This window comes from Pseudopipra pipra, chromosome 1 (assembly GCF_036250125.1).
Source record: "Pseudopipra pipra isolate bDixPip1 chromosome 1, bDixPip1.hap1, whole genome shotgun sequence".
In the NCBI taxonomy this organism is placed as follows: domain Eukaryota; kingdom Metazoa; phylum Chordata; class Aves; order Passeriformes; family Pipridae; genus Pseudopipra; species Pseudopipra pipra.
This window is the reverse complement of record NC_087549.1, coordinates 9,320,998-9,333,916: the sequence shown is the minus strand read 5'-3', so window position 1 is coordinate 9,333,916 and position 12,919 is coordinate 9,320,998. Positions and strand designations below refer to the sequence as shown.

At 42.6% G+C, this 12,919-nt stretch overlaps 1 protein-coding gene and 1 long non-coding RNA gene across 17 annotated transcripts in view; one reads left to right on the top strand and one right to left on the bottom strand.

The window, feature by feature from the left end:
• Positions 1–12,919, bottom strand: part of ASAP1 (ArfGAP with SH3 domain, ankyrin repeat and PH domain 1) — a 128,812-nt gene that overhangs the window by 110,060 nt on the left and 5,833 nt on the right. For 4 of the 5 annotated variants that reach the window (XM_064644709.1, XM_064644735.1, XM_064644718.1 and 1 more), the window contains exon 2: positions 7,852–7,981. In XM_064644709.1, coding sequence (XP_064500779.1) covers positions 7,852–7,981 — 130 coding nt within the window. Of the gene's footprint in view, positions 1–7,851; positions 7,982–8,466; positions 8,587–12,919 lie in introns of those variants that run through there. The other variant, XM_064644727.1, reaches the window with a different exon arrangement.
• Positions 8,687–12,919, top strand: part of LOC135409387 (uncharacterized) — a 29,853-nt gene continuing 25,620 nt past the window's right edge. For 9 of the 12 annotated variants that reach the window (XR_010428165.1, XR_010428162.1, XR_010428161.1 and 6 more), the window contains exons 1-2: positions 8,687–9,008; positions 9,811–9,932. This is a non-coding gene — a long non-coding RNA (uncharacterized LOC135409387). The other 3 variants (XR_010428164.1, XR_010428171.1, XR_010428168.1) reach the window with 3 other exon arrangements.

Here is a 12,919-nt window from a genome sequence, read left to right as displayed (position 1 = left end):
TACAGTCAAGTGGAGTTTTGAATGTCTCCGAGGACAAGAGGTTCCACATCCTCTATGGGCACTTGTTCATCAGACTCATGAATCAAAACAAACGAACCAAATCCCAAAATAATAATAATAAATAACCACAAATACACCCCCTCAAAAGCCTCTCAAATCAAATCAGAATTTTGGCTTTCTCAGTTTTCTCCCATTACATATTGGAGAAAGCAATATGACCTTCCCTTAGTCTCTTGTCTAAGGTTGAAGAAGTCCAGTTTCCCCTCTTTAAGGGATCTGCTCTAGGCCCCTAATCATCTTGGTGATCCTCACCTGAACCTGTGGCAGTATACAATTTCTTTCATGTACTGGTGAACCCCAAACATTGTACTTTAGATGTGGTCTCATAGTTGCTGAATAGATGGGAAGAACCACTATTTTCTGGCTGGTGGCTGCACTCTTAGTAACACAGCCCAGTGCATGGCTGGCCTTTGTCACTGCCAACCTACACTCAACTTGTCATGCACCTGAGTCCAAGGTCCTTCCTTAGAAACCTGTTGTCTAGCCAGCCTGTGCTGCTGCACGTGGCTGCTCCATCCCTGGTGCAGGATTTCACATTTCTCTTCAGTTGGCCACACAAGGCTCCTCCTGTCAGGCCACTTCTCCAGGTCCTGCTGAACAGCCGCTTTGCCTGCCAGCATATTGAACAACTTGGTATTGTCCAAATACACTTCTTGAGATCACACTATAGCCCACCATCCAGACATTGTTCTGGTCCCAAAACTGATCCTGGAAGGATGCCACTTGCAACCTGCTACCAGCTGGACTTTGCTCCACTGACCCCCACCCTCTGGGCTTGGCAACCCAGTCACTGTCCCACCTGCCCTGCAGGTCCCTCACCTGGTCCATCTCTCACTAGCCTGGACAGAAGACTGCCAGAGCACACCATGTCCAAAGTCTTACAGTCCTAGACTTTTGTTTTCCAGAAAGTTACCTCCAGTACCATATAGGATTTTTAGTTCTTAACCAAGAGAAAACCAGCAAGTGAAGAGACTCTGTTGGTACTCTAAGTTTCTATTTCTGCATCAGAAAGAATTCTACATTTCTCCTGCTAAGAAACATAACAAAAAGGATAAAACAAGTAAGGTCAAGATATAGGTGGCTATTAAAAAAGAAAAAAAAAGCATATACTCTCTGGCTTATTCATAGTAACAACACAACTTCAGGCCTTTCCTTTCATCAATGAGTAAAAGAGACAAGGAGGCCACATGTGCACCCACACGCACATCTAGGTGGACAAAGGGGGAAATGGAATCCTTACAGCATTTTGTTGTTTTTTCACAGGAGCATTAAAGGAAATATTTTCTATCATCACCACAATCAAGCCCACTATCCTCATAAATCTTACTTGTCACAGTGCTTATACAAAACCTCAGCATTAGCCCAGTGATATGTACAACCCAATACATACATATATAGATATAGATAAATAACACAGATCAACGCAGTCTCTTTAGGAATGTAAAATAACTTTGTTGCATTTCTCAGCAGGGAGTGCACTTTCAGCTGCACTCCTTCAGGAAAGGAAACTCACGTTGTTATCTCAGGAGTCTTCCTTTGCACTCACCAATAAACTTTAGGCCTCTTGGTCAGTATCAATCAAACCTGATGGAACAGTGCCTAAGAGAAGTACCGTGGCACTTTTTTTAAAACACGTTTATATGGCCTACCTCTACACTTGAAACAATACTTATAATAAACATTCTGGGCTTGATTCTGTCTAATGATTTTATTGCAAGGCACCATTCTATTCAAATAAGATGTGATCTCTCTTACAATTATCCTCTGTAAATTTGTTTCACATCTGCTTTTTAAAATTATTAACAACCATCTTCATTCACATTGTTAAAAATCACAACAATAGTTAGGAAAATTGAGTTTTACTCATTGGAAATTAAATAATCAATCTCATTCTGTTCTGAATCATTCACGTGCAGTTTTTCAGTGACGCCATGCTGAAATACAAACACAGGTTTGTGGGCTGTTTCCCCTGCTTTCTGTTTTGTTCAAAGTACTTTTTCATTGTTTTTTAACTACACAAGGTGTCTCCACAGGACTCCAACCTAAACATTAAACCCAACTTTAAGTCATGTCACTTTAAACGTCTCTCCTCCATCAGGGCCGAGTTCCCATGACTACACGGTACACACTCCGTCAGGATTTACCTGCCTGGCATACTGAACAGAGAGCACCAAAGAACACTTTCACAGCTTCCTAACTGATGAGTAAACATGAAGAAGCTTGCTGGGAATTCAAAACAAGAAGTAGTACTTCTCAAAAGACCATATAAGCTACTGAAAGCAGTGAGTACATTCAAAAATGTGCCTAAAATGAATACAAATTCTCAAAGGGCAAAGCTAATTCCTCTGCCATGACTGAAACTTTGAGCTGCCAGTGAGTGTTTCTTGGTTTCCCTTCCATCAGTCACATTTAAGTAAAAGGAGATTGCCTGCTTATTACAGCCGAATGCTTTGACTACTATCAAATGAAGGGTAAAACTGATTACACACTAAATGAATAAATACTGTAGCACGTAAACATAAAAGCACCATCGGCTGCATTTTTGCAAGATAGCTACTGTAAATACAGGACACTGCTGTCAACTCCTTCTGCATCACGTTTTCAGTATTGTGATCAGGAGTCACCCGTGGGCTGTCATTTCAGAACATTCACATGCCCATTTTTACATCTTTGCTGCAATTTGTCATTCAGTGTAAAAACAGTAACAATTATCCTGAATTTTATTTACTAAACAAAGAAATTTTCTTATCTGTTATTTTTAGGATATCTGCTACCTAAAGCATATTTCTTCAAAAACTGAAGATTGCTTGTGGTCTGTTACATAAGAACCAGCTTTTAAGTACAAAGCTCCCTATGATGCAAGACTGTTTCTTACTGCCATAAGCAACAGGTTACAAGGTTAGGAAAAGCTAATTTTAAGTCTAGTGCTGCTGGAGTTGCCTGGATTCACTCTCTAAAAATAAAAATGTATTTTAATTTAAAAAATGAGTAAATACAAAGAATAGCATGTAACAATTTACTTGTTGCAATTATATAGAGGTGATGCTTCAAGAGAAAATTCAAAAGAAATGAAGTGATGGAAATAATAGAAAAATTCCTTTCTCTTCAGACACACATAAGTAATAGATCCAACCACTTTTCGCAGTCCAGGCTGATGAACAAAGTCTGTGCATAATACCAACAAAAAATTGATTTAGAATGGAAGTGCTCCATTCAAGTATTACAGAAGTACAACAGTAAAACAGGCATCGAACAGTAAAACCGGCATCAGAAACAACTGCAGCTATTCTTTGTCATCAGCTTCTAACTGCCCCTTCTTATCTACCAGCCTGCCTAAAGGGAATTTAAATATTTAAGCTTAACCTCTGTATCTCAAGACAGCCCTGAGCAACATCTGCTACTAACTGCCTGGTCACGATAAGTGAGTTATCCCTTGAGTGCAAAGATGTCCTTTCAGCTGGAGCTGGGACACGGAATCAAGACAGTCTTGTGGTGATCCCACATGTGCACTACTTATTCTCAGAACAGATGTCATCATTCTCTAAAAATTCCAACTAGCTCACAAAGTAATATTAACTCAACAATTAAAATCAACTCTTCAAAACCTGCTTGAGTAAGAAAAATCATGGAGCTTCTGTGGATATAAAAGCATGTCTGGTCTGAACAAAGCAGAGGCTGTATTTTAAAAGACTGTATCATTAATCTGTCTATATTTAGTATTTCAACCTTTTTCTTTAAAAAAGTAATTAACCACTCATCTACATATGCAATAATTCCCTCTTCATATCAATATTATAGAATCATATTATGGTTTGGGTTGGAAGAGACCTTAAAGATCATCTTATTCCAGGCCCCCTGCCATGGGTAGGGATACCTTCCTCTAGACCGGGTTGTTCAAGGCCCCATCCAACTTGACCTTGAACACCTCCAGGGATGGGGCATCCATAACCTCTCTGGGCAACCTTTTCCATTGTATCATCCCTCTCAGAGTAAAGAATTTCTTCCCTGTATCTAATTCAGTTTAAAGTCAATCCCCCTTGTCCTATCACTCCATGCCCTTGTAAAATGTCCCTCTCCAGCTCTCTTGTAACCCCCTTAAGGCACTGGGAGGCTGCTCTAAGGTTTCCCTGGAGCCTTCTCTTCTCCAGCCTGAACAACTCCAACTCTCTCAGCCTCTCTAAAGAGAAAAGGTATTCCATCATATAAAACTATTCCCAATTGCATGCAGAAATATATTAAAAATGTCTTTTTTTTTTTTTTTTGCAAGAACTTAACATTATGAGGAAGGAATCAACAGAAAGGAGTAGAGGTTGCAATTCTCTCAAATTATACTTTGATTACATTGTAATGGTTTGTTTCTCCCTCTACGACTTTGAAAAACAGTCCCATTATTTTAGCAACAGAATGAACCTTAAAATTTGTGTTTACTTGAGGCAATCACATAACAGTCCTGTTTTAAAAATAAAAATATCATAAGGAAAAAAAAATCTTGCAGTTTTAGATAACTACTATATAAGATGCCTAAGCCTGGCTACAAAGATGGCAGGGTCTTTTTTTTTTTTTGATCTGCTGTGACTGGATCACAAAAACTTTAGTTTTGTCTCTTAAAAGGAAAAAAACTTGCAAATTATTGGAAGGTTCAGTATTTTAAACAATGTAGCATGAAACCTTCCTATTCAATAAACTGCTACATAGTAGCATGTTCGTACTACCTTCTTTGATACTATTACAATAGATTTAAATAAAGTTAGCCTTTGTATTTTGTTGTGCTTTCCACTGAAAACTGATCAAATGCAAAGTCATCAGAATCAGTAAACATGTCTGCTGAAAACATGTAAGCCTGTCTGCTGAAACTTGTCCCAGAATTGCATCTAACGGGATCCAAAATCTCCTCTGAAAAGAATTTTAATTATAACAGGAAAAAAAAAAATCCCAACTAGAAGATAATATATAGCAATTCAGGCAGCTGAACACACTGCCCTTCTACTGATGGGCAAGCGAGAAGAATCAGCGAATGAGTCCATCACCTATTTTATTATTTCAGAAAACTTGTTAATTGTGATTAAGGAAAAGTAAGTCCACGATATTGTAATAACTTCAGGGAACTAGATAGAGGCACATACATACACAAAACCATCTATTTCTTTTATAGTTTTATAGTCAAAGTAGTTTATGAAAAGGTGGTTCTGATCTAACCACTGATCTGAGCTATGGTGGGAATCACACCAAACTGAGAGGCTGGAAAACATATCTAACTTCTGTTAAATCTGTTTCATTCCCCTGCCATTTCTGTTTAGAAACTAGTTCCCATTTGCAATCTTGTTTAGAATAAAGAAACTAATTAGTTTATCCACAAACTAGCTCATAGTCACTGATGTAGGTGCAGGTTGTGTTGAATTAAATTAGCTGTAAAATAATGACCTAAGATACTTCAGGCAGCAGCACCACAACAGCACAGAGCCTGACACTGCCTGCAAAAGCCCAGTGAGAGCTCCAACCCAGATGCAACACTCAGTTAAAAATCAAACAGCTGCAAGGGTAGAATCATCCCCTTTGCCTTAACACAGAATGTTCAGAATTGAAGTTCAGGAGCTGGTTGAAGAGCTCGTCAGTCATCCATGATGCATGGACAACAGCAGCAGCAGCAGGAGCTACAGAACACCCACTTCAACCACTCATTTTCCAGCCCCTGTTTCACAGGATGCACTGCCTTAGGTAAGCAGGTGTATAGAAACCAGCCCAGCCTGAAAGCAGCAGCAGTAAAACTGTGTCTTCATTGTAATTGTAGCTTGCTTACACAAAAGCTCCAAAAGAGCACTTCGCCTGCCACATCCTGACCATCTGTATTTCTCCATGCAAATTCATAAGCACAAATTTGAGACAGTTGCAGATTTTTTGCACATATAACAGTAGAACTTATTTATATCTAGTTTCCCATCAAATAAAGCTTTTTTATATTTACAGATAATAAAAAAATTACAGAAGACAAGCCCAGAATCAGTCTAAACTGCAAACAATTTAAATGGAGCACATAAAACAGTTATACAAACAAAAGAAATTAAAGAAATAGCAATGCAAGCACCAGAAGCGCCCGCTATTCTTCATTCTTCTGATTTATTGCTGTCAAATCAGACACAAAAACTTTGAAAATACGCACAATCCACACAAGTAGTGCAGAACATTGTGTATTTATCTTCCATATTTTGGTTTTCTTTGGACAGGCATTACCACATTCAGCCTGTTCCGAAGTATCTCCCAAATCATGAAAGCATTACGCTGTATTCTTACCCTGGGAGTCACCAGTAATGACAAAATATATATTTTTACTTAACTCTGCACATGCTGTCAACTGTACTAATAAGCGTATCAATGGCTATACCTATTCCACACAGTTAAGACCAGGGGGCAGCAATACTGTCAAACACAAACCTAACAGGTTGATTTCTGACAAATCTATAAGCAACCATGACTTAGTTACAAGAGGAAAAGAAGAACGAAACAGCTTCAGTTATGGAAAAGCTGCAGAAGTTAATCTAGGTTACATAATAAAAATAAAATATATCATTTTAAATGTGAATTTACAATCACTCTAGTCAGTTGATGTAAACAATAGCACTGTTACAATTTTGAACATAGACATTTTTTCTACTAAGGCAACTTTAACTGATCTTAATCCTATGGAATTATATTTTCTATACCCAAGATTATCAGGGGAACACCATAATTAAATAATTAATACTCTTTCCTTGCATACCAAACGTTTTGCTCATGCCAGCACATTCAGCAAAACTAAGACTTGTTAAATCCATCTCCTAGATATGTGCTGGCTCCTGAAGAATTGACAAATACTTGATGAACTAAGTGTATAATTCAAACAACAATTAACTGCAACCTATGCAACAACAGCAAAAAACTGTCTTCTTCCAGTGTCATTATGCTTGTACCTTCAAGCAAGCACAGGGCAAGAGAAGAGCTATACACTGTCTTTAAAGCCATTTGGAAGACATTTCCTCATAACTGCTGACCTAGTCCATAGGAAATCACACTGAAGCCTCAAATAGGAAGCAGGAGACTGATATCCCTTAGAAACCAGCTCTGGAAGTTTATCCATTTTCACATTCCTATTTCTTGACAGCAAAGCAGAGTGAACATTTAAATAATGCTCATAACAAGCATGAAAAAACCCCAACACTGAGGCTTCAAGGTTGAGACGCTGAGACTATGTAATCACTTCTGCTGCATTATTTTGCTCCTCTCCTTCCACCAATTTTGTTTTCATATTGTTTCCCTCACTCCACATTCATCCCTTCATCCTTACCTCATTTCTTAAACCAAGTCTCCCTTGGTAGATTTCTGCAGTCAGAGTTCTGCGCTGACTTGATGTAACGAGTGGCCGGGGAAAACCTCTAAAAACGCTCCCAAACAAAACTCATCCCTTATCTTCCCTCTAAAAATACCAACATTCATGCATTTTTTACTACTGCAACAACGACAACACTGAAAACACCAAGAAGTACCACAGTAATATTTAAGTTCAGACAACTGCTTTACGCACTAATCTTTGAGACGCCGGGGCAGGAAAGCTTTCTGTAACTAGCTCAACACAAGAGCAAAGTCCCACAATTAAAAGACCAGATTACATGCATACCAACGCCTCTGGCTCCCGTGGATTTGGGCGGGTAGTGCTGCCCCGTCCCTGATGCTCTCTCAAAGACAGAGGGGGGGGAAAGAAAAAAAGAAAGGAAAAGGAAAATAAAAAGGGGATGTGGGGTGCAGGTGTGTTTGATTTACCTCTTCCAGCAGCGTGACCGTGTTCCTGCAGTTCTGCAGCCGGGTGGTGAAGCTGGAGGTGGTCGGGGAGTTGTAATCCTCTGTGGTCTCGGCGATGAACTCCGACACGGTGATCTGGTCCGGCATGATCCTGCCCCACCGGTAAAGCCCAGGAGGAGCCGAGCACACAGATCCGGAGCGAGGAGAAGCCAAGTTTCGGGGGGCGGGGGGAGTGGGGGGCGGGAAGAAAACGGAAAAAAAAAAAAAAAAAGCAGAGGGAAGAAGATGTTAACAGCCAGCAGAGACCCGCAGCATCAAAGCAGCGGAGCCGCAGAGGGAGGCTGAGGCTTCGCCCGCTGCATCCAGCCGCTCCCCGGCCGCCCCCTCCTCCTCCGGGCAGGAGGTGAAGGGGGAGACGCCCCCGCACGGCGCCCCTCGCTCGGCCCCGCCGGTGGGGAGCGCTCCCGCCGCCCCTCAGCGCCCAGCCCGGCCCGGCCCCGCCGCGGCGCTGCGGGGAGGGCGGCGGGAGAGGGGAGCGGCGACCGCGCCGAGCTCAGCCCCTTTCCCCACCCGCGTCGAGTTCCCCCACGCCCCCCCCGGCCTCGGCCGCAGCTCCCGCCCGAGTGGAGCACTGACTTGTGCGGGCTCGGGCTGCGCCCCCCGGCCGGGGAGAGGCGGGGCCGGGCCGGGCTGGGCGGGGCCGGGGCGGGCGCGGCTCCGCTGACGGGCACCGCTCGCGGGCACGCGCCGCGCGCCGCCGCCGCGGCCGGAGGACAACGAGGAAGCGGCTCCGCGCAGGCGCGGCTGCCGTTCCCCTCCCCCGGCCCCGCGGTGAGGGGCGGGGGGTCGGAGGGGGGGAGAGTGTGATGTGCCTTTTTCCCTTTTCTTACGATTAAAAAAAGGGCTTTTAGGTGAAAGCAGGCAAGGTCGCCGAGTGCTGGGGCCCAGCGCTGTCGCCAGCCGGGGGAATGGGCTTCCTGTGCCGTGTGGCAGCAGGGAGGGACGGTGTGCCCGCCCCGCGGTCCACGGAGCCCCTGGGGCGAGCCAGAGGGGCTGTTTCTTTTTCCCCTTTCTCAGGTCCGTTACAGCCGGTCGGAGCCCCATCCGCCGGTGATGTAAAGCCGGGGGTGTTGTGCAGCCCCCGCTGACAGAGCCATCCCATTCCGCAGCCTGGCTGTGTAGGTTTTTACCCCCCTCATACTTCGTTAATTTTTAAGAAGTCCTATGTCTCAGAGAAGCTGCTGTCGCCGATTATGTATTACCTGAGCCTTCCCAGAGCGAGGGCTCTGTCTCTGCTGCGATGGCCGGGTCGCAGCAGCAGCAGCGCTGCCCCAAGACCTGAACCGCGGGGGTTGCAGCCCTGAGTCCCCTCCAAAGCACTGTTTCTGAATAAGTTAACATATCCTTTTTTCCATTATTGCATCATGTAACTCAGGGAACTGACAGACAGCTCTAATGATATTTTTTTAAGCTTAGGTTTTGGGACCCATATGTTCCTTTCTAAAGAAGGCTGAGTCTCAGGAGGCTCAAGTAATTATGGTCATCTGCTGTATCAGTGTGATTTATTTAGCCATACTATGTGATTTCCTACTCTTTGTGTTTGTGATTCTCTTCACATAAGCTCAGCCATTCAGGAATGGGAAATATACTCAAGACTGAACAGCTGAAAGTGAGCAATATTATATGGCTATATCCATTTCAAAAGTTTTTATATTCTCTGTATAAGGCCCTACTGCATTACAATGCATTTAGGCTTTTACATGGTTTTGTATGTAATTCTAATAAAATGACTGTACAACTCAAAAACAGTTGACAGTATCAACTAAAGGCTGCAATGCCTGAGTAAGCATAAAAAGAAGATACCTGATTTGTGTATACCCATAAAAAATGATTTGTATGCAGTTCTGCCAGAAAAAATATGACCAATACTGCTGAGAAACGGTCCTGCCTGAACATGTTTCTTTGATTTCATTGCCTTAGCAGAAGCCCTCCATATGGCCATGTGATTGCTGCTGCTGCTGCTGCTTCACGTGATCCAGCTTTCTGGCACAAAGGCTCGGAGCTCGTACAGATGATTGTTAAACATCATGAGACTCTGCAAGGTAGAGTAGGCAAGAGGAGGAGGAAGCCAAGAAAAGAACTGTGTGGGAGTTGCACTGAAAAATGGATTTGGGAAAAAAACAAAACTGAAGCACTGAATAAGGGACTGGAGGGGTAGGAAGAAAATCAGTTGAGGATCCTGTTCACAAGAGCAGTGGAGGAGGAAGAGAGATTAAGAAGATAAAAATGGCTGGTGGCATCAAAAGCATTATGGAGAGTGAAGAACTGGCTGGGGGGTTGGGCCAGGGAAGAGCAGTTGGTAGCATCCAAAAGAGCTGCTTCAGCGTGCCCAGCCTGCATGGAAACTAGATGGGTGAGGGACTGGGATATGGCCTGAGGGCCAAACAGGGTCTCTGTGGTCATCCCTTGTAATTTCCTGCAGAACATCAATCATGGGCTGTCACACAGCTGTTCCTGGGCCAGGCCTGTGGTCTGCATGACAGACATGGTGTTCACATTAGGAAAAGTCCTGATCCCTCTGTAGCAGATATCAAGTGAGGATAAATCCATTGCACTGATGGGCTAACTGGTTTAATTAATTGGGTACTCTCGCTGTTAAGGTTGAACTGCTCCTCTTCAGGCTGAAGTTATTGAGCTTGAGCACTAGTCTCTGGACTGTAAAATAACCTTATGTGCTATCCCAAACAAATCCTACCTGAGGGAGTGCAGACAGAAGCTGGACATACTGCTAAAGATGTCATTTCTGCAATACTATTTTGAGAAAATTTAAAGTGCAGAACTGAAGAGCATGTTCAACTAAGAAGAGGAGTAGGCAGGCCAGGGAAACTGGAGCAGTGAAGAGTGACAGAAGTGAAAGCTGAGTAGAGACTAACAGCAGTTGAGCTTCTGTGTTACCTCATCAGAAAACAAATTATCTTTTGAAATGAAATATTAAATATATAAAAAGTAGAATGAATACAGAAGAATACTGGTAAATAAAGAGAACAGCACAAGGCCTAAAGAAAAATGAAGATCAGTAATTACCAATCATAATTGCCTTTTTTTTTTTTTGACAGTTCTGAAATTTTTAACTCTCTTTAAGAGAACATGGTGCTCTGTTTTGCTGCATAGAAGCAGCAGTTCCCTTCCCCTATACAAATGTTGATAAAGAAAATAGCCCTATGGGCATGACCTCTTTAGGCTTGGATTATCTTCACTTAAACTCACTGGAAGCAAGATTAGTTAATTAATGTGATGTTAATAAAAGTAAATTATACAAGCTGCCTATAAAAATGTGCTTAGGTTTAAACTAGTCAAATTATGTAAGTATGTCAGATAGCGTTTAGTGGATTTCAGGTTTTACCATGTCTCCTGTTTTGAATTGCGATCAGTATCTGAGATTCAATTCTAAATTTGTAGGATGCACCTCTCTATAAATTGTCACTAACTGAAGTCACTGTTTCACTTCACAAATGTCAAAGAATAATCATCAGAGTGTGAAAGTTATATTTCACAGTGTCTGCTCTAATGCTATCTTAGTCTGTGCTAGATCCTGGGGGAGGCTGTGCTGCAGCCTTTTTCTCATGGAAGGCTTGCCAGTGAAGTTATGCTTATCTCACTCCTCTTGGTATTCTGAAGTGAAATGCATCTCTGTGTCCATCCTGGGACAAGCTAGTGCTGGTGCGGATCATGCAAACAGCATGGGAAAGCACACACCTTACTGCTGATGCCTTGCAGTCAAGGAACCTGTGCTGTCTTGCCATCCCACCCAGTGTTTCAGTCTACAAATCCATTTAATTCCCTGGCTTTTTGTACCGTGATTGCCAACAGGAGAGTTAATTACAGCAAATTGATAATAATTCTGCAATATTGGTGATAGTCACCATGTTTAGGGAGAGGCTAAGGAACATAGCAATGAGTACAAACTACTAGCACAGGTGTTGTGCAATAAACTGAATAGCAACTGTAGTATTTTCATTTTATAGACCTCTAGACAGCTTATATTTAGATTGATATCATCAGTTCATTCACAAGAGCTGAGGGCAGGAGTCATCAGGTGATGATGACTATTGTCATCATTGCAAACTTTGCAGCATGACCAATATGTGCTAGAGGTGAAGAGCTGCATGGCACTTGCACAGCTCTTCACATCATCAGTGCAATTAACTGTTGAAACCACACAGTGGTGAGGTAGAGAACAAGATTTTCTTTCCACTATAGATAAGGAGCCAGATAGAGAAGCCTGTGGCCCTCCTGTGATTGTGGCTCTCTAGCTTTAGTCATGCAAAGTCAGCTTTTCAGGATATCAACACCTCATCTGGGCTGAAGCTGGTGGTGGATCTCCTGTGGGATATGCTTATGCTGCCCACAGAGAGCAGCCCCAGGACCACCCTGAGGTCACATTTCCCTGCTGCATAGGAAGCAAGATCACAGATACAAACCACAAAGGTGTGGTTGCTGCTTGGTTTTGTAAACAAGCTTGACCCAAGTCCCTGGCTGTACACCAATCCCTGCCGTCAAGCATGCTCAGACAAGCTGCCTCCGGGGCCATTTGCAGCCTGTCAGTGTGGCGCTGAAGTGAATTGTTAGCTGGAGAAGGAAATCACTGTGCACAGGGCTACTGTGCAGATGACTCCTTTTGATTAGTACAGGCATAGTCATGCCAAGATCTCACATGTCAAATTTGGGGTTTTTTGATTGTCAAGTATGAACAAGATAATTCCACTTTGCAAATACGGGTTTACAACTACACTCATTTCTTTGCTTGCAAGGTTCCTATCTTGGCTATTACTGCTGATAAAATTGGTGTAGATTAGACATTAGTGTCTAATTAAAACGTAAAATCATTGAAATTCACGTGCTTTTGTTAGTAAACTACGTAGTTGTTCTTTTTACGCTCCTTAACATCTTCACCAACATGGAAAGTGTCACCAGCTCAGCAGCAAATAGCAACAGAACTAGTGGTGTGTTAAAACTCATCAGGAAAATATCCTTAGGCTATGTTTCTCTACTATACTGCTGTCCTGAATACATTTGTGGTTTGGTGTTA